The 20832-nt window shown below is 42.5% G+C and overlaps 1 protein-coding gene across 1 annotated transcript; it reads left to right on the forward strand.

Annotated features, from left to right (window-relative positions):
- Nucleotides 1–276: 276 nt before the first annotated feature.
- On the forward strand, nucleotides 277–20562 carry adgrd2 (adhesion G protein-coupled receptor D2). The gene is made up of 26 exons (XM_056772853.1): nucleotides 277–487; nucleotides 736–785; nucleotides 916–964; nucleotides 2099–2332; nucleotides 2497–3141; nucleotides 4813–4920; nucleotides 5005–5090; nucleotides 5236–5511; nucleotides 5618–5729; nucleotides 5818–5937; nucleotides 7106–7214; nucleotides 7301–7397; nucleotides 7591–7637; nucleotides 7740–7860; nucleotides 8457–8557; nucleotides 8734–8836; nucleotides 9980–10133; nucleotides 10223–10356; nucleotides 11114–11229; nucleotides 11610–11730; nucleotides 12815–12856; nucleotides 12943–12996; nucleotides 13079–13217; nucleotides 19445–19497; nucleotides 19694–19724; nucleotides 19858–20562. Exons 1-26 carry the CDS (start codon nucleotides 436–438, stop codon nucleotides 19860–19862), a joined length of 3159 nt encoding a protein of 1052 aa, XP_056628831.1. The 5' UTR covers nucleotides 277–435; the 3' UTR covers nucleotides 19863–20562.
- Nucleotides 20563–20832: the final 270 nt, after the last annotated feature.

Below are 20832 nucleotides of genomic sequence, written 5' to 3' on the forward strand. Positions count from 1 at the left end.
TTTAATAATTCTGCACTTAAAGTGTATGTGTATATGTGAAGTTATGCCACTTATGGGCATAAATAGGAGGTATGCAAAGGTCTCACACTGTTCTCGATGAACTCGGTGGGCCAACTTTCACACTGCTTGCATAAGAAGTCTGCTTTGATAAATGAGAGCCATTTGCATTACAAAGCGGAGTGGCAAAATGACGACCAAGCTGGTGGGCTGGACATCTACGAGGGGGTCTGTGCTCACCTCCTTCCCAGACTCACAGACACACACTGGAGAGAAAGAGCAGCTCAACCTGGATGAGACAGATTTGGATATGGATGATGGATGAAAACTGTATAAGCCAACATGCTGAGTTACATGCACAGTAACTAAATCGCACATGCAAATGAAAACCCACCTGCATCTGTGTTATTCAAGTAAAAACACACTTCAAACAAACGTATGGATGCCTGGTCCCCTGAAGATCATCACATGGCAAACTCTAAATACACATGTAAGTTACATCTTTTATCCTTGATACTACAACTATAAAGATAAAATAGTTTATATTGGGTATTGTGACACCTGGTTGATAACAATTACATTTTACATTCAATAGAATAAGGAACTTAGAATAGAGGAACACTAGACTGATTGACTACAATTCTGCTTTCCTTTAAAACAAGGAAGATCAATGTGGTGTCATTTTTTGTTTTGAAATGTACATGTCATTATTAAAAGCAACTATCCTGCTTTGTCTAGATGTGAAGATGTCCAAATTGCTCTTTGGAGTAATTTTGGCCAATGCAATGGTAATGTTTGATTCTTACATTCTTGATCCTTGAAGTCTTTTAATCTATAAAATCAATAATTACTTTATTCATTTATTTAAAAATTACAACTACTTTGGTGTTTTCCTTCTATGCATGTTTTACAATAAAGATCGTGGGCATGTGTGAAAACTCAAAGAAGGGAGAATGTGGATATCTGGGTGAGTAAATGTTGTACTTTCTTTTTATATTTACGCTTGTAGTGTTACAACTGACCGATAATATTTCGATGAGTTTTGATATTATGTATTTGATGTATTTTTTATTGTTAAAAATAAATAAAGATCAGTTATTGTAATGCCATCCCACAGTAAAAATGTATCTATTTTACAATGTGGCTAATTTGAGCTAATTTGTATGAATTTGTACAATCTCAATCGTATATATTAGTACGATTCGCTTTGTCGTTAAGTTTATTGGCATGTTTAGGGATTGGGCTTCATCTTTGCTTTTTTCTAAATGTGCTTTTTTGTACGATTCACAGTTTAACATTTCATGCGAATTAGCCACCTCGAAAAACAGTTACAAATCCTGTGAGATCAGGTTGGTTATAGAGTAAAAAAAAGAATCAGTGTTGAGAACTGTTTCCTTACCTCGTCACAATTTACAACAGTTTTCTCATGATATTGAGTTATAATTTGAGCCTATACGTCTTATGGGAAATGTAAGCTGATTTCCAACATACAGTAAGTCTGCAATTTTATATTTCATAGCTGATGATGGAGAGACCAATCATAGCTCTACTAGAAACTTAGTGCAGAAAGCAAAATCTTAAAATCTTGAAGCACAGTGATATGATTTCCAAAGTTGTACTCTTTGTTGTTTTTTAAAGGAAAGGTTCATCCCAAAACCATTTATTAAACCTCATATCATTGTTAGCCTGAATGATTATTTATTGTGCTGAACTCAAAAGTAGATATTTCGAAGAATGTGTAACCATACAACATTGGACCCAACTGACTTTCATTGTATGGACACAAAACCACTGTATTTCTCAAAATATCTTCAAAAAAAGCATCAAACACAGGTTTTGAATGGCAGAGTTTTTATTTAGCCATGAAAAATCCCTTTAAGGGAAAATGTAGCATCTGTTAAGTGAATCTACATTTGGAGGTAAAATAAAAACATAATTTATTTGAAGCAGCAGAATCTTATATAAGTCTTACTTAGTGCCAGAGAGATTTAGATATTAGAGTATTACATGTATTTCCAACATAAGTCAATTTGTCATTGACATTGTACTAACTCAATTCTTTCCATGAATATCAATTCATTCTTTACACAATCTGTTTCAGATACTCCAGACTCAAATCTTCTGCTCCACAGACATTCAGTGTACCAGCTTGTGAACGCACCTTTAGGTTTTGAAAATGCTCAGAAAAAATGCAATGGTCAGTTTGGTGAACTCACAATGCTCAAAGATGACAAGGAAGGAGCCCAGGAGCTGCTCACCAAACACAACCTGACAGGCCCTGTTTGGTTTCGTGGCGTAAACACAAAAAAACAAAAGCACAGTCAGGTCAAGAAAAGTAAGATTCTGTAGTGTGCTTGACTCAAGCTTACAACAGTGTTTACTGTAATGTGTCTCTGTTGATACTCTGTTTGATTATAGGTCAATCGACGAGTCGTATCTTTCGTAAAGCCCCTAAATGAAATAAATGAATAACCTGTCTATATTGTGTAACCTTAACAGAAACGGTCCTCCCAGGTTTATCCTTTAAGTTCAAGGATGGCTTTGCTCGTGTGAATGCGTCTTTCCCAGCGCTGTCAGCGGTGAGCATTTGCGCGCGTGTTCAGTGGGACCCCCGGCACGAGAACATCTCCACTGTCTTCTCATACGCCTCGCCCGTTTTCACCAATGAATTCCAGCTGCGCGGACAGGTAGAAGAGTCAAGACCAAATAAACCTGCAAAAAAGGTTCGACTGGCGCTTCTCATTAAAGGAGAACATCCCGCTTACAAAGCCGAGCTGCCGCTTGACGAAAACTGGCACCATGTATGCGTCACATGGCGCAGAAATGATACATTTTGGGCTATTTATGTGGATGGAAAGGAGAGCGATTCAGGGACAGGGGCAGCCAATCCTCAGGACATTCATGGACAAGGAATATTTATAGTGGGGCAGGACCAGGATTCCTTTGGTGGAACTTTCACAGAGCCGTTTGTAGGGAACTTGACTGATCTTAACATTTGGGACGGAGCTTTGGAGTTGAAGGAGGTGAAGGAGCTGGAAACGTGCTCACAGTTGACCAATCACAGAGCGATCTTTAGGTGGGAGGACTGGAACTTGACTGTCCATCCGTCTGTTAAGAATGTGTCGGCCACGCTCGACTGTCTAGGTGAACTGAATAATCATTTGTTATATTGACTCATCCATCCATTCATTCATCTACTCATCCATCACCAGAATCTCCTTAGTGACATCTGCTATTCAGACGTTTCTCCGAAAACAGATTATATGAAATATGAAACTTGCTTGGATGTTATAAATGATACCACTACGTCCTACATGTCATGAATCCTTTAAACAAAAGCTTTCGGACCTTTTCTTCCCGCCTTTTATCAAATGGTATTTTAAAGTACTTTTAGAAGTAACGTGAAGTCAGTTTCCCTCAGGTTCACAATGGTGATCTAGCAGAGTAACCACAGAGTATTTATCATCAACGTGGGCATTTTGCTTTGAAATATCCCCAAAAACACTAGCACAGTTGTGTATACTTTGTTCACAACATTATCTTAAATGTCTTTAACAGATGTTGATAGAGAAATTGTATATTTTAACCAGTGTAACATCCTTCCTCGTTGCATCACGCCATCACCTGTCAACAATAAAAAACACCCTTGATTTCCCTTAGTGATATAGGAATTAGAGGTGTGTTGCTCATGACATCACAGTATCGCAAGAGCATTTTGAAAGCAGTAGTCTACTGTTGAGTCACTATCACTATAGAGTGGCTCAAAGAAGACGTATTTTTGTAGGCTAACCAGGAAGTAAGCGGCACGCTGGTTCCCCCGACCGAAAGCCTATGCATTTTTCCCATAGACTTTTGGAAGATCGCAAAAAATAAGATCTGTGACTAACAAATGTTCATGATGTTTACACATTTTGCCTATCAAGATAATCTCACAATATTTGCTATTTTTGAAGCCTAATTACAGATAAATGAAGTGAAAAGCTAACACGATGCTATAAAGAGAATACACTATGGTCGCTTGATATCAATTTTACCACCACCTTGCCTCCGACAACTTTCTCAAACTTTATTAAAAAATGTGTTACCTGGTAAGTAATTACTCCGTGAACGAATCCCCAAACAATGATGTTAGACATTTGTGCCCATGTTGCATTATTTGTGGGATTTATATGCACAATGACGTCTTACATCCCCACCAAAGGAAGTGAAAATTGAATTGTTAAAAGATTGTTTTCCCCCCGGTCGGTGTGGTTTTCAGATTATGCAACCTGTCTCTTTGCTTTGATGTCATTCTTCATCTATTCATTTAACTTTCCATCTATTACCTGTCATTAATAATCCAACAATCAATCATGAAAGGGTTGAAATAGGGTGCATCTGCATGGTTAAATAAATTAAATCACTTGATTCAATATTTTGTTTCACGTGGCTTAAAACGATAGTTCATCCAAAAATTACATTTTTGTCATTTTTACTCGCCCTCAAGTTGTTCCAAACCTGTGTAAATCTCATATCAAAGTAAGATACTTCGAAGAATGTTAAACAGTTCTGAAGCCCAATTGACTACTAGGGAAAATCCACTAGTCAATGGTGCCCAATTTGGTTTGGTTTCCCACATTCATCAAAATATCTTCCTTTGTGTTCAACCGAACAAAGAACTACAGGTTTGAAATAACTTAAGGGTAAGTAAACGATGACAGCATTTTCACATTTTTGGTGAACTACTTTGGATTGTATTGGGTGTAGAAATGATCTTACTTGTAATCAAAGTCTCTGTTGGCTTGCAGTGGATATAATCTTCCTTTGTTTCCACAGAACCTCCGCAGAATGAGGAATGTGTACTTTTTTTCTCTGATGGTCACCATGAGGACAGATACCCCCCATGTACAGACATACATCCTTTCATCTGCAAATTTAGAAAAGGTTTGTATGTGTGGGGTTTAAAGATAACTCAGGTTGCATGTTTTGGTGTAGTTATTGAGACTGACAGCTTTCTCTGTTCCACAGAATGCTATGTAAAGATGAAAGAAGTCAAACAGTCTATGAAGTCCAATCCGAGCTCCTTCATGCAACATCTCATGAACCTTGGGATGGTATACACTACCCCCCACCCACACACACAAGCACAATGCGATATTAACAAAATATCTTCTTGTTAAACCAGAATATTTGAAAAATGTATAATGAAGTAATTTTCTCTCTGTTATTTGATCTAACCTTGTGTCCTGCTTCTGTCAGTCTCCAGATGATCTGTTCTCTGACACTGTAGATGGACAGAACTGGACCTCAGTTTTGCGCCTTTTAAACATATCTGAGCAGGCTGTGTCGAAGGAACCGAAAGGCCTAGAGGGCAGGGACATCATTTCTCTGATGCATGTTCTCTCTCGTGCTGCAAACCTGCCGAGCACAGCAAACAAGAGCTGGCGTGATGCTGAGAGACTCGGTCAGAGCTTCATTAACCTGGCAGATTCACTTCTTAACCAAGACAATGCCACATGGAATAGCATCAAAGAGGTGAAAGAACAAAGCTTTTCTGTATATTAACTTGCTTATAAATCATTTAAAAATGAGGGGTAAAAGTATTAACTTTAATAACAATTCTGTTTGTGCTGGACTTTAGGTAGTTAAGGGGCCAATGGCTGTGATACAGAATGTAGACCGCATGGTGACAAACCTCAACTCTCTGCTGATGAATGACACGGACATTGTGCAGATAAACAGCACAAATATCAGTGAGTTATACAGCCATGAATACATGAAGCGACAAACAAACACCCAAGTCAAGAGCAAAACATATGTATGTTGGCATCTGTTTTCCAGAGCTGCAGATCCAGCAGACTATTCTGTCCGAAGTCTCTGGTATTTCAGCATTTTGTGGGTCAGATGTGGGAAATGGTGACTGCATCTCTATTAAAGATATGAAGGAACTTCATAACAATGGTAGGGATATTTAAAACCACATTCAAATAAATGCATTGTAAACTCCTAAAGTCATTATAAACTGATAATCTTTCATTTGTACTGCAACACTGCAAATGGATCATGTATCCCAAATCAATTTGATAAATAATCATTCAGTTTGATTTTGTCCAGATTGGAAAAATCCAAAAGCTCTGAATCGAATGAAGGATTGAGAGATCTCTCGTCTACCCAAAATTATGGAAACATTTACGGTTTTAAGGTTTACTTGAACCTTGTGTAGGCAATGTGAATTACTGCCATATCCACAGCCCCCTTTGAGGTTCAAGCCCCCTTTAAGGACTGCAATCCAAGGTTTTTTTACCTTTATCTATTAAGATGCAAAAAGGCGACGTAACAGTGTTCATAATAGACAACCGACAACCAAATAAACTAAATAACGAACACGTGTGACGAGCAAATTAATTGCCATAGTAACAACGTCTTGTTCCCTCCATCAGGGAACGGAGGTTACAGTTGTAACCAAGACGTTCCCTTTCAGTTGGTCTCTCAACGTTGTGTTGAGAGACAGACTGAGGACCTATCTTTACATGCCAAGGTACTGAACTGTATCAAAACCTCAAGCAGAGCAACACTGACTAGACTATCGAGTCACAAGTCAGCGCTACAGCGAGATGTATTCTTCCTGTTGGAACAGTAGTGGTCATACTAAGAAGATTGATCTGACATTCATCACGGACGGAGGCGTTCGCCCCTAAAAGGGAGGCGCCATCCAGTGCCGTAATACTGGGGAAACACAGCTCTCCTCTTGAAAAAAGTGTGTTATGGAGACCTAATCCTACCGCTAGAGGAGGTGCATGTGGAGACACTAACATGGTCTCATCAGTGGGGAGAATACATGCGAGAAATGTGTCAACCCGAGAAGGGGAGACAGAGCCCAGGTGAGAGCGCCATCGGACAGGAGATAAATGAGACACAAGTGAATGTAATCATCGATATAGAAGAGTCCAGCAAATGGTTATGGGTAATTTAGTGAGATATGCCAGTCCGAGTGATGTGGAGAGTTACAGCCAGCTGGTGACTGAAACAAAAACGTCCATGATAGTTTCTGGCATTGTGACACTGTGGCGGTGTATTAAAACCGTGTGCAATTTTCTTCTTTTGATGCGTATGTGTTGTTCTTGTTTAGGCTACAGAAAAGTGACTTTGTTGAATACATGGTACAACTCTGTCAAATGTTTCTCTGACATCCAGCAAAACACTACTCTTCCTCCTACAGCCACTGATGGTTCTCTGAAGTAAGACATGGTCATTCTACAATAAACGGAGAATTGCTTGAAAACATTGTCATCTTTCATTTGACAAACTCTGTATTGTATTTTAGAATGGTCTTGGGTTCATCCATCATCTCCAGTACAGTGTTGAGAGATGGAGAGCATGTCAGCATTGCTGTACAGTTCACGCTTCAGCATATAACTGAGGTATTCAGACATTTCAGTTTTTTATATACTGTATTTACATCCACTGTAAACCATTAACAAAACAACTCAGATATTATTGTAATGGGCGCTACATGACTGTTTTTTTAGAGAACGCATTATGAAATATTTGTTTCTTTTAAAATACTTTCTTTATGCTTTTTATGCTACAGTGTCTCCCTTATTCTTTCACTAGGAAACCTCAAAGGACATAATCTGTGCATTTTGGGATTTTAATTTGACGTAAGAGATTTTAATTGATTTATTTGTACATTTTTATTCTCTTTTTTGTTATGTATTTTTCCTGTATAGGCTAAATCTTGTTTCTTTGGTTTTACACCTCAGACAGGGGGGCGGTTGGTCAAAAAAGGGCTGTTTCAAAATTTTGTCTCAGAATAACTCTACTACCTGTTACTGTAACCACACCACAAACTTTGCCTTGCTGTTACAGATCGAAGATGTTGAGGTAAAGGTGTTTGATATACATATAGTCTTAGAGAGTCCGAAACAAAATGTATGATATACTTGTTCTGTGATTTGTAAGCTCATGTTTGAAGATTTCCCAATTTGACTATACAAGAGCTGTACTTGACTTCAAAATATCAGTTCTGTGACGTTGCCAACATAAATATATTGCTTCTTTCTGGTAATAGTTATAATTTCAGTCAGCAGGATTGGATTTAAAGGTCAATAAAATAAAATGTAATTATTAAATATAATGAAATACACTGACTGGCATTTTAACACCCATCTAGGGCCCTTATTGTTTGCGTTTTAATTATTATTTAGCTCAATTTCCAAAAACTTTTTGTATTCATAAATTAACTAACATACAAATACCACACACAAAAGTTTCTATTTATCACAGTTCATATGAATGAAAATGACTACGCAACATTTTCTAAAATTTCCATCCATTTTGTTTCTGCTTCCTCGATTTTAAGGCACGGTTCTGCATCGCGTTTGAAATACAATTTAAAATGTCTTTTCAATTCAATTTTAAATGACATATGTGACCATGATGATCTCTGTAAACTGAGATACTGTTTGTGTGTGTTGTAGGAAGAAAGGCATAATATAAGCATTCAGATTTTCAGTTTCATTGCTTCTGGTGTGTCTCTCTGTGGACTCACCTTCACATTTATTCTCTTTGTTGCTCTTGGGTAAGTTTTTTTTTTCTTCACTTTTGTGGCTCCTTGAGTGTATCTGTGATCTCTTAACTCATGATTAGAGGTGTTGATAATTATTATTATACATATTTTACTGGATAATGCTGCTTTCATATCCAACATCTCATCCTTGGGAACCATACTATCTATTTCTCTCTGTCTCCCTCTAGTGTTCCGAAGTCAGATCGCACTACTGTTCACAAAAACCTAATAGTGGCTCTGGCTGTGTCTCAGTTACTCCTAATATTCAGTGACTGGGCTGCTGAAGATCAGGTGTGATCTTTAAATATTCTCTGATATATTGATGTATTTCAACCATCCCAACATTGGTTTTTGAGTACTGGGTCAACAAAATGTTGATTAACAAAAATATTAACAGAAATTCCTTTGAAAATGTAGAAAAAATGACAACATATTTCTGAAACATTATTAAAGATGTGTATTTTTAAAGCTTAAAAACTTGTTAAAAGAAGTAAAAATATGTTTTTACATGTTCTTATTTGGCATGTATACATATTTTATCTATATTCAATATTTATAATGGGTTTTAGACATGGAAGTTATTTGGAATTAGATTATCACCTTCTAAGTAGAAACCGATATCTCTTCAAAACTAACAACAGTCAAAGTAAAAACACTTTTACAGAATTTTGCTGTTATTTTTTACAAGTACAATGTCAATGTGATGTACAATGTGATTTTACTGTAATTTTACATCCAAAACATCCAAAAAATACTTTTATATAATTATTATTACTTCTAAATATTATTTGTAATTTTACAGTATATTTCTGGTGCCCCAGCTGGTGGACAATTTCTGTTTTTTTATCGGGAAAAACCCCTCCAAATTACAGAAAAAGACTGCAAATAGACAATAAAAAAATGGAAAACGTGTCAAATGTCAATGTTCTCTTTTCTACGTGCTTTTTTTACAGTGTAAGCAAACCTCATAAAGTAAAAAAGCAACTCTAAATACAAAAGCAAACTAACATTCACAACAACGCCATAAATAAAGCCAGCAAAAATGAATACAGTAATCCGTTATAAATATTGTATTTTTTGTTATTATTTTTAGTTATAATCACAGAACTGTACATGCTGCAATGCATGTTAGTAATTTTCAAACGTTATGCTTAATATCAAATTGTGTGTTCAAATGTCAATGTTTGGCAAGTTGGGAAAACATTTGGACACATTTTAACACTGTAAAATCTTTGTTAGCTACATGATTAGTCTAAAATAACTAAATATACTTAAAACGATAAATTGTTTAATGTATTATCTTATAAATACGAAATAAACAAGATTTTCAATTAACTTTAAAAAGTGACTTTATTACACTTTTTGGGAGAATATTTCATTTTTTACAATGAAACTCATGGCAAGCATTTGTGCACGTGTGTTGGTTTCATGCAGGTAGCCTGTTGGTTGGTGACAGTCCTCCTACACCTGTTTTTTCTGTCATCTTTCTGCTGGATGCTGGTGGAGGGTTTACTGCTGTGGAGTAAAGTCGTCTCTGTTAACATCAGTGAGGAGAGGAGAATGAAGCTCTATTATGCGCTGGGTTGGGGTGAGAAGTCTGCATGCGTGTGTGTATCATCTCATTAATTCTCTTATTAATCCTCTTCTCATGCATTTGGTCTGTTTTGTCTTTCTTAGGGCTGCCTGTTGTTATAGTAGTTGTAACCTTGGCAGTTACTTTGGACCATTACAAGGCAGAGGAATACTGCTGGCTGAATGTGAAGTCGGCTGTTATTTGGGCTTTTGCCGGACCTGTGCTGTTTGTCGTGTCTGTAAGTATGCGGTTCCTGAGAATGACTTAGAATTCAGGAACATTGAGGTCCAAATGTAGTCTGAATGCTAAATAACATCTTTTAAAATATTCAAATATTTTAATAAATCAGTGCTTGAGCTTTGTGGCTTGTTTCACATGTGAAGTTGTATTTCTTAAAGGGACAGCAGCACAAAGTTTCAGGTAATTAAAGGCATAGTTCACCAAAATATGAAAATTGTCTCATGACTCACTGGGTTAATAAATATTTGCGGAAACAAAACAATTGGTTTGTTGGAGAATACAATTCATATTTAAAGCATATTTAGAGATTGATACGTCATGCAACATACAGAACTTTACGCTAAGTTTATACGTGGCTGTGCATTAACTACATTAAATCTCATTGGTTCTCTCATGCCTTGTGACTAATTGCCAAACGCATATTTTCTCATGAGAAATTTACATTACATTTATGGATTTGCCAGATGCTTACATTGCATTATCCTTTACATTTATACAAAGGTATTTGCAATACCCTGGGATCAAACCCACTACCTTGCTTTGTTAACGCAATGCTCTTATCACTGAGCTACAGAAAAGACATGCAAGAATCATTTCATATTTGGGTGTACTATTCCTCGGATAGAATTTCGGAAAGGTGGTCCTGAAAGGAATGTTTTTCACAGAAGATCAAACATGTGGAGTGCAAGCAAAGATGTATAAAATGTATAATATAAATCAACGGTTTCTCATGTACGATTTGGTTATTTTTTCAGGTCAATGCTGTTGTTCTTTTTCGTGTTGTTATGGTAACAGTGGCCAGCGCACGTCGCAAGGCAAAAATGCTGACGCCCAGTTCTGATTCCAAACTTCATACACTTGATCTTACCTGGTGATTATTTCTTACTTTTTAAAGGTTAAAATGAGAAAGATCAGTAAACTGTCAGCTAGTCAGATTAATTTCGTTATAACAGATGACATAACTGACCAATAGTTTTGTTGTTATCTGTCTGAGTGTTTCTCTTTCACATCGCATGTGTCTCGGCCACCTGGTCTTGAAATGATATGATGCAACTGTGCAGTTCTGTCCACAGACATTTGTTTTTCCTGTTGGCGTTGAAGATCTGTACAGACATTTGTATGACTAGCGAGCTAAACTAAGAGAGAAAGCCAATCCAGCTTTATCTCTACAGCACTGTTATGAAAATCTCACCCTGAGTTATCAATACTTGTGATAATTGTGTATTTCCATGTGTGTGTGTGCGCGCGTAGGGCAGCGACACGGCCAGTGTTGATCTTATTGCCAGTATTAGGTTTGACGTGGCTGGTTGGAGTGTTGGTACACTTATCTGTGGTTCTGGCTTATATCTTCATCATACTCAATGGTTTTCAGGTAATACATTACATTTCAGAAATGAAACGTCTTTCTTTAACTTTATCTCTCATTTTGGTTGCATGTGCAGTTCTCTTGTGTTTTTCTTTACTCGCAAAGTCTTCCTTCCTCTCACATAATGAATGAGAGTCGTTCTCCCACCCAGAGCTTGTTAATGTAGATTTATAGTTTTTGTCTAAGAATGAGATAAAGAGAAGATAGATTGGAAAATGGAGTACACACACATACCAAGAGAGATAGAGAGAGATTCATGGACTGGATTCACCACTGGACGGAAACTCTCCCCATATAATTAGCCGGGGCAAATCTGTCATGAATGTTTTATGGAGAATCTGTTCTGCGGAAAGATTCTGTTGGCCTAGTGTGATATACTGAGTGTAATATGAGACTTTTCAACTTGTCCTGCAAAAAAAAAATTTAAGTTCAAAATTTTTAATTGTATGATGTTGTGTCAATTTCCAAATTGAGTCAATGGTCAACTAGAGCAAGGTTTTATAAATAGAGCATCAAATAAATTCAGGCAGGCCGCATCAGTCACTCTGTTTCAGATGTGTACCAATTTTGATACACACAGGGTTCTTCCATTCATTCATATTTTTTTGGACATAATATTACTGCATCCCCCCTCCATCCCCAAATCCACTTTTAACCTGGATATTTAACCTGACATAATCTGAAATATACACCAGACATATTCATTTAAATATACATTTGGCAAAAGTGAACAAAATGATTCTTGATAAATAAACACAAAAAACTAAGTAATATGAGCGTTGAGAATAATTTTGGTCAATGTATTCTTACACAGTTAACCCTTGTGTTCTGTTATTTTTCAAGATGAATACATTTTTCAGTCATATCATACATTTTTCGATACTTATAATACTTTTTGACAATAAAAAATAGCACTTCTAACATTAATGGGATTTAACAGTCTCTGCAAACATTGTTTGAGTAGTGTAACAAAAGCATAAACATCATACAAGAGTGAAACTGTCTAAGCTGGCAGACAATTCTTTTTTGCAAAACACAGATATCTTTGTCATGTTTAGTTATCATTTAACTAAACATTTAATTTCTCTAGGGTCTGTACATTTTCCTGGTCTATGCCGTGTACAACAGTGAGGTATGACTGTTTAAATGTTACTTGTAAATGAACACTACATATCTTCCTTAAAAAACGGTAACCTTATAATTGTCTTAATATTGTAGGTGCGAAATGCAATAAAAAGAATTCAGGAGAAACGAAAAGCTTTATCGTTTACAGTAAGACCTTTATTACACAGTTTTTATGATAACGTGTTCCTCTGATTATTGGTCTCACTTTTGATATCTCTTCTTGTTGAAGAACTGCTCTCAGCCTACCAGCTTCATGCCCTCTCAGAAATCCCCCAGTGAATCATGGGTACACAGTCAACAAACTCATTCAAGCCCAGACAACAGTGAAAGCTCAACTCCCATGAGCAGATCTCTTGTCTTCAAAAACGGTATGTATGTGTCTGGTTATATTTGTCATATAAATATTATTTTGGAAAAGCAATTTGTTTGCTATTATCTGCACATCATATACCGTCTTGGTTACGTATGTAACCTCAGTTCCCTGATGGAGGGAACGAGACGTTGTGTCGAGAACGACAGATGGGACAGATGGGGTTCGCCCTTGAGAACCAATCAACTCTGACTACTATAGAAAAGGCCAATGAAATTTGGCGAATGCAATTTGCATGCCGGGCTCCGCCCCCGGAAATCCGGTATAAAAGGAGGCCGGCGTGCAGCATTCACTTACCTTTGTTCTGAAGAGCCTGAGACCTCTCAAACTGCAGCAGAATACGATACGTGTTCGTGGCATAAGGGACACAACGTCTCGTTCCCTCCATCAGGGAACTGAGGTTACATACGTAACCAAGACGTTCCCTTTCTGTCGGTCTCTCGACGTTGTGTCGAGAACGACAGATGGGGTTGCCTATGGAAAACGCCACAACGCTGTATCGCGTCACAATCTCTAGCGAAGCGACGGTAACAAGCCTGGGCGTGTCATCTCGAAGCTTTCGTGAGACTGTAACCTTCCAGTGTGGTGGTCGGGGGGTTCCAGAGCTTTCTTGGAGAAAGATGGGTACAGCCCTGACCGGTAACTTTCACGGACGGGGCCTTAGCTCTCTATAGGCGAGAGGCCGTCCAGATCAGTTTACACCGGGTAAGCTCGACTCTTAATCAGAGAAGCGCTACAGAGGCCACCTCCTACCCGTGGGGAGGAATATGGTGGATATAGGTATGGTCTCGTCCTTGGAGGAGAACGCATGGAACGTGCGGACTGAGTAGTTAACCGCGAGGTGGAGGCCCACCTGGGGAAGCTCATGGGTTACCAGGAGTGGGAACCATTCTCATGAGGATACATCAGACGGAACAGCCCACGGAGGGGGTGTTACAGACGTCCGGTAGCACTAGGTCCGGTTAGAGCTATCTGTGATAGCTCACATGGTATCCCGGCCTAAGGGGGAAGGCTGCTCTGCCCAGCCAGCCCCCAGGGGGTGCTTGTTTGGTGATGGATGGAATGCCTATTCTTAACCAGTGTCTGGGTAAGAAGGGAGGCTGGTGAGGTACCAGTTTCTTAGCGATGTGTTCGGGTAAGAAGAAAAGGTAAATAGCACACTGACCCAACCTGTTAGAGGGTGGAAAGGTGCTTTCGCAGGCATACGCCCCCCCGGATGCCAGTCCTACATGTCGCCACGCAGGACGTGGGCTGACACCGGGTTTACGCGAAGGTTGTTAACCCTTGCGAAGGTGTTTGGGCATAGCCCAACCCGCAGCTCTACAGATGTCTGCTAGAGAGGCGCTTCTGCCAGTGTCCAGGAGGTGGCTAAACTCCGTGTGGAGTGAGCCCTCACTGCCAATGGGCATGGGAGATTCTGAGATCGGAATGCCGTCGTAACGGCGTCCACGACCCAGTGCGCCAGCCTCTGTTTGGAGACAGCCTTCCCCTTCTGCTGTCCTCCAACAGACACGGAGCTGGTCAGAGCTTCAGAGCTCTGCGTGCGGTCCAGTACGTACTGGACACAACACTAATCGGGTTGGGTCTTCCTCCCCTATGGGGAGCGCCTGCAAGTTCACCACTTGGCCCCGGAGGGAGTAGTGGGAACTTCTTGGGCACGCACCCGGGCCTGGGTCTCAAGATAACGTGAGAGTTTCCAGGGCCGAGTTTAAGGCAATCCAGGGACACGGAGGATGCTCTGTGGTCCCCTACCCTCTTGAAGGAAGTGAGCGCCGTCAGGAGGGCCGTCTTACTCTATGAGGAAGATCGGAACCTCCGAGGGGCTCTTTGGGGGGCCCTGAGGCTCCCCAGGACCACTTAGGGTCCCAAGAGGGTATGGAGCGGAGATGAGGCGGATTCCGCCCTCTCGCTGCTTAGGAACCTGGTGACCAGGTCGTGTTGCCCTAGAAACTTTCCACCGACTGAGTCGTGATGAGTGGCAATAGCGACTACATACACTTTCAGTGTGGAAGGGAGATGTTAGTCTCCAGTCTCGTGAGGAGGGGAACACAATCCTGATCAAGCACCTCAGTGGGTCTTTCTCGTTGAGAAAGACACCAGGACGAGAAGAGGCACCGTCTAGAGGCGTGTAACCGCCTAGTAGATGGGGCCCTAGCCTGGGTGATGGTCTCAGCCGTATAGGGGGAGTAGCCATCTTAGGATCTTCTCGTCCCGTCTAGAGACCAGACATGGGTGTTCCAGAGGTCTGATCTGGGATGCCAGAACGTGTCCTTCCCCTGAGAGAGCAGGTCCTCTGTCAGGGGAATGGTTCAGGGGGAGTCGCTGTCCAGAGCATCGGCTCTGAGGCCAAGTGCGGTTAGACCGGTGTGGTGTAACCAATAACACTTGGTGCTCCTGCTCCCTGACCTTGCACAGAGTCTGTACAAGAAGGCTCCGGGGGGGAAGGTGTGCTTCCGCCCATCCCGCGGCCAGCTGTGCGCAAGGATATCCGTGCCGAGGGCAGGGACTATCAAGCGGGCAAATGGTGGTGTTACGGGAGGTGAACAGGTTTTACCTGGGCCTACCCGAACAGCCTCCAAATGAGCTGGACTGCACGGGGGTGGAGTCGCCACTCTCCACGAGGCATAAACTGGCGAGAAAGCACGTCGGCTGTCTAGTTCAGTTTGCCCGGGGTGTGTGGCCTGCAGGGAACGAGTCACCTGTTGACTCCACCGGAGGAGGCGTCGAGCAAGTTGTGTTTAGCTGCTGTGTGCGAACGCCACCCTGACGATCTGTATTCGCTACAGCTATAGTGCTGTCCTCGGAACAGCACGTGTATGTCTCGCACGAGAGGCCGTAGCCTGCTCAGTGCAAGTAGCATAGCCCACAACTCTTGGCAATTGATATGCCAGCGCAGGCGGGGGTTCGTCCAACACCCCACCTGCGTGCCCGTTGCACACTACACCGCACCCCTGCAGGGAGACTTCAGTCGTCACCACGACCTGCCTCATAACCTGCTCAGAGGGACCTGAGTCCGTCGAAAAAGTCATAAAGACTAGGGGTTATGGTGCGTCGGCAGCAGGGCGGCATCACCATGCGCCTGCTGCCGGTGTGCCACGCTCTCCTCGGAACTCGACTCTGAAACCAGTGTTGGAGCGGTGTCATGTGCATCAACTCGAGGGGTATTAGCCCGCGAGGACGCCATGTGTCCCAGGAGCCTCTGAATTGTTTCAGGGGGACCGCTGTCTGCCTAAAATGTTCATTTCAGACAGTTCAACACTGGTTGGGCACAACTGCGGACAGGTGTGCCGACATGGTGACAGAGTTGAGTTCCATACCGAGAAAGAGGATGCTCTGCACTGGGGAGAGCTTGCCCCTCTCTTGGTTGACCTGGAGTCCCAATCGACCTAGGTGCCGGAGCACCAGGTCCCTTTGTGTACATAACAGATCTCGCGAGTGTGCCAAGATAGGCCAGTCGCTGAGATAGTTTAGTACCCGCTCGCCTTCCTCCTCTCAGGGAGAAAGGGCGGTCAGGGACAGACCGAAAGGGAGGACTCTGTACTGATATGCCCGCCTCTCGCACGCGAACCGTGGGAACGGCCGGTGTCGAGGAGGATCGAGACATGAAAGTAAGCGTCCTTCAGGTCGATTGCCACGAACCAATCCTGACACCTCATAGATGTCAGGACGCGCCTCTGTGAGAGCACCCTGAATGGCAGCTTGTGAAGGTGCTCTGTTCAGGGTACGCAGCCTTTGGGGGCAACCCGCCGTCTTTCTTGGGAACGATGAAGTGCGGGTGGTGACCCACTGAACATCTTGGTTTTGAGGGACGAACTCGATGCCTGTTTTGCCAGAAGGGTGGTGACCTCTACCCGAAGTACGGAGGCGTCCCTGCCTCTGACAGAGGGAGAGATGATGCCCCGAAACTTGGGTGAGTCTCTGGCGAACTGGATCGAGTAACCAAGACGGACCGCCCTCATTAGCCAGCGAGACAGTGTGGGCAGCTCTCGAGCTCCCAGGGACTGTGACAGGGTGACCAAGGGGACGGTCTGCTTCATCATTCCCACGGGGGGTGGTTCGTCGGCTGGCAGAGCTAACCATGTCGCGGGGAGTCCCCGGAGGGAAGGTTTTTGCTCCGCCTGCTTACCTGCCTGGCGGGACAACGGCACGCACTGTCGGTTTGAGAGTGGTGACGGCTGTCGTATGTGTACGACCTCACGCCTCGCCAGGGTGTGAGGTCGGTTCGCCGAGCACAGTCCAGTGGAGTGTGCGATCGGCTGCAAGTAAACCCGGGGAGAACAGAAAACTCAGTGAGTAAGTGGGCGCCAAGCCCTAACAAGGGCCCGGCTTTGGTGACGAGGCAGGAGTCGTCCCGTACCGACCGATCAGAGCCGTGGCTGTGAAGGTTCGGGCCCGATGTTGTTCTCCCTGGGGTCTTCCCGTCAGTGTCCCTTCTCGCGAGGAGGTTGCTGACGGGGTGGAGGTTTCCCCCTCGACCTCTGCTTCCGGGGTGCCGCCTGTGGGGGCACAGGAACCGGAGCCGATGTCGAAAGGGTCCTGGGTTGCAGGGAAGCAGACGTCACGTGAGATCTCGGAGGCCTGTAGGCGGCCGAGTCGCGGCGTGAAAAAAATGTGGTTAATTGCCACTGTCTGCTTCGCCGTCAAAAAACTGCTGAGCGCAGTCCTCGACGGTGTTACCAACAACCCACCCTGCGAGATGAGTGCATCAAGAAAGCGGACTTCCTTGCTGTCACTCTTCTGCACAAGGTATAGCCGGGGGTGTCTCTCCTGGACCACTACCGTGGACATCGTCCGACCCAGGGCCCGTGCCGCCGCCTTAGTCGCCCGTAGAGCGCTGTCAGCGGTGGCACGGAGATCCTGCATTATACCCGGGTCGGCCTTACCCTCGTGGAGCCCTCTCAACGCCCTGGCCTGGCGGACCTGCAGGATGGCCAAGGCATAGAGAGAGGAGGCAGCCTGGCCCGCAACCTCGCAAGCTTTCGACACCAGTGATGCCGAAGTCTTACGTGCTTTGGACGGTAGGAGTGGTCGATCCCCCCCCAGGTGGTAGCCGTCCGCGGCACAGGTGCACCGCAGGCGGACGTTCCACCCGGGGGATCTCGACGCAGTCCTTGGCTGCCTCACCATCGAGGGAAGTAAGGGAGCCGGAGCTGGTTTCACTGGAACGGTCCGTGAGTGGAGCGTTCCAAGTTTTACACAGCTCCTCATGCACCTCCGGGAAAAACATGGCACCCGGGGTGGGCGCGGTTTGCACCGCGCACCGACCTCGGGAACCACGTATCCCCGGGTTAGCACGGATGACATCACTTCTGCTTCCTCCTGAACTCGACCGCTGGGGGTGGAGTTTGGATTCGGCAGAGTCGGATGCCAGTCTCCCTCCGATGCTGCGAGCGACATCTCATCTACGTCACACATCGTTTCCGAGTGTGTGCGTGAGGATCCGGACGGTATGCCACCGCCGGTTGGGGAACGTTCAGAAGAGCGAATCGGGGTGCGATCGGCCCGTGAGCACTTGGCTGGCGGGTTTACGTTCGCAGAGTTCCCCGTATCACTAACGCTGCTAACGTGGGTGGTCATCGGGGCCGTAGCCACAGATGTCACAGCCCGGGTAGCAGACGAAATGGTGGCTGGTTCCCGTAGGAAGACAGCCACCCGTGACCGCAACTTCTGAATGACAATCTGCCCGCAGTGCAGGCAGATGTGTCAACGAACGCTGCTTCAGTGTGCTGGACGCCCAGACACCTAATGCAGCGATCGTGTCCATCCCCCTCCTCGATGAGGGTGCCGCACCCAAGAGAACAGCGGGACATGCCGCGCTGGAGAATGCTCAGTCAGTCCTGAAAAGGACTTTTAGAAAAAATCTCTAACACCTCCGGAACCGCCGAGACGCCCAGGGGAAGGTCGCTGCAGGAAGGGACGATCCGCTGTAACACGTCGTAGCACCAGCGTGTAGTTGTAGAGGATTGAATCCTGAGTTGTACTCATGAGCGATGGCTCTGAAGAACAAAAGGTAAGTGAATGCTGCACGCCGGCCTCCTTTTATACCGGATTTCCGGGGGCGGAGCCCGGCATGCAAATTGCATTCGCCAAATTTCATTGGCCTTTTCTATAGTAGTCAGAGTTGATTGGTTCTCAAGGGCGAACCCCATCTGTCCCATCTGTCGTTCTCGACACAACGTCGAGAGACCGACAGAAAGGGAACATAATTTACTCTTTCTGTTTCAGAACGCTTTAAAGAGGACAACACTGTCTCATTAAAAGCTGCCAATGGAAATCAGGTTAGCTGAAAACAATATATAGTAGTCAAATAATATTTTTATTTTGAATATAACAATAATCAAGTATTTAATTATAACAATAATAATTTGTTTATAATTATCTGTTTATTTGTTTATTATTATTAATTAGTCTGGTTCTATTATTATATAAAAAAAAATATTTTATTGATATCATAGCACAACTCTTTCATTTCAGGTGGTGCAACTAACAGCCTTTAAGCCCTCAGGTAAAGAATTATTTTTCACGTAATTACAAAATCTTTAGTAGTTTTTCATGAACACATATTTTGGGACAAATTCACAAGTCAAATTTCACTAGTCCTATCTTAATTTCCTTATTTGTTTTTTGCTGCACCTTAGGCTAAGGGACGCTTTACCCTATGCTACATAGACTTATTCTGGGATGAAAACTCAATATGTGATGAAACACACACAGACACACACACACGAGCAGCTTCAGAAAGTTCTGCCTCCCCCGCAATTCTCCAGGCCTTCTCATTCCCAGGACCGAATCTGTGTTGAGTGAGTGAACTCTGAGACTGCACCCGGCCTGACACATCAAGGCTTTTTAATATTGCATAGATGTTGTGGCACAATACAAAAGCTCATTGTATCAGAATTTAACAGCGTGCGCATCATCACACCGTTTTTTGTGACCAGACAACAGGATTTTGTTGTTAGTGATTGAATGACTTTGATAGGAGTTTCACCTATTCACAGTAATTCAGGTTCAGTATTCTACTAGATATACTGATAAACCTATCACCTGTTTTATCTTCCTCAGTGGATTGTGGAAAATATCAGAGTATAAATGCAAGCAGTGAATATTAACACATTATTTAATCGTTAAGTCTTTACATCTGCTTTAAGTGTCAAATGTACCTGTATTGGATTATGTGTGTACTGTCCAAACATGACAAAATGTAGAAATACATTTTTATATCACATCTGGAAATGTTCTCTCCTTATAGTGACATTTATGTTATTATCATGTTCTGTTATTATACTACTATGGCGCATAACAAATAAATGTAAGAAATATTTTATTGTAATAGGCATACCCTATTTTTACACAATGTTTTAAGCATAGAAAAGCAGTCTTAATTTTGTTTGTACTTTCACAATTAAACTAAATGTTGTTGAAGTAAAAAGTCAGAATCTCTTTAGTCATTTGTGAAATAAGAATTTTGCAAGACACATAACACGGCTAAGTTATCTTTAAACCAGAACTTATACAGTTGTTGTTATGTTTGTAATTCTTTTTTTATTTTGTAATTTTTCTGACAAACAGAAATAGAGAAAATTAAATATAGTTATCCCAAAGGTTTTCAATAC

The sequence above is a fragment of the Triplophysa dalaica genome, chromosome 18 (assembly GCF_015846415.1).
Source record: "Triplophysa dalaica isolate WHDGS20190420 chromosome 18, ASM1584641v1, whole genome shotgun sequence".
Lineage (NCBI taxonomy): Eukaryota > Metazoa > Chordata > Actinopteri > Cypriniformes > Nemacheilidae > Triplophysa > Triplophysa dalaica.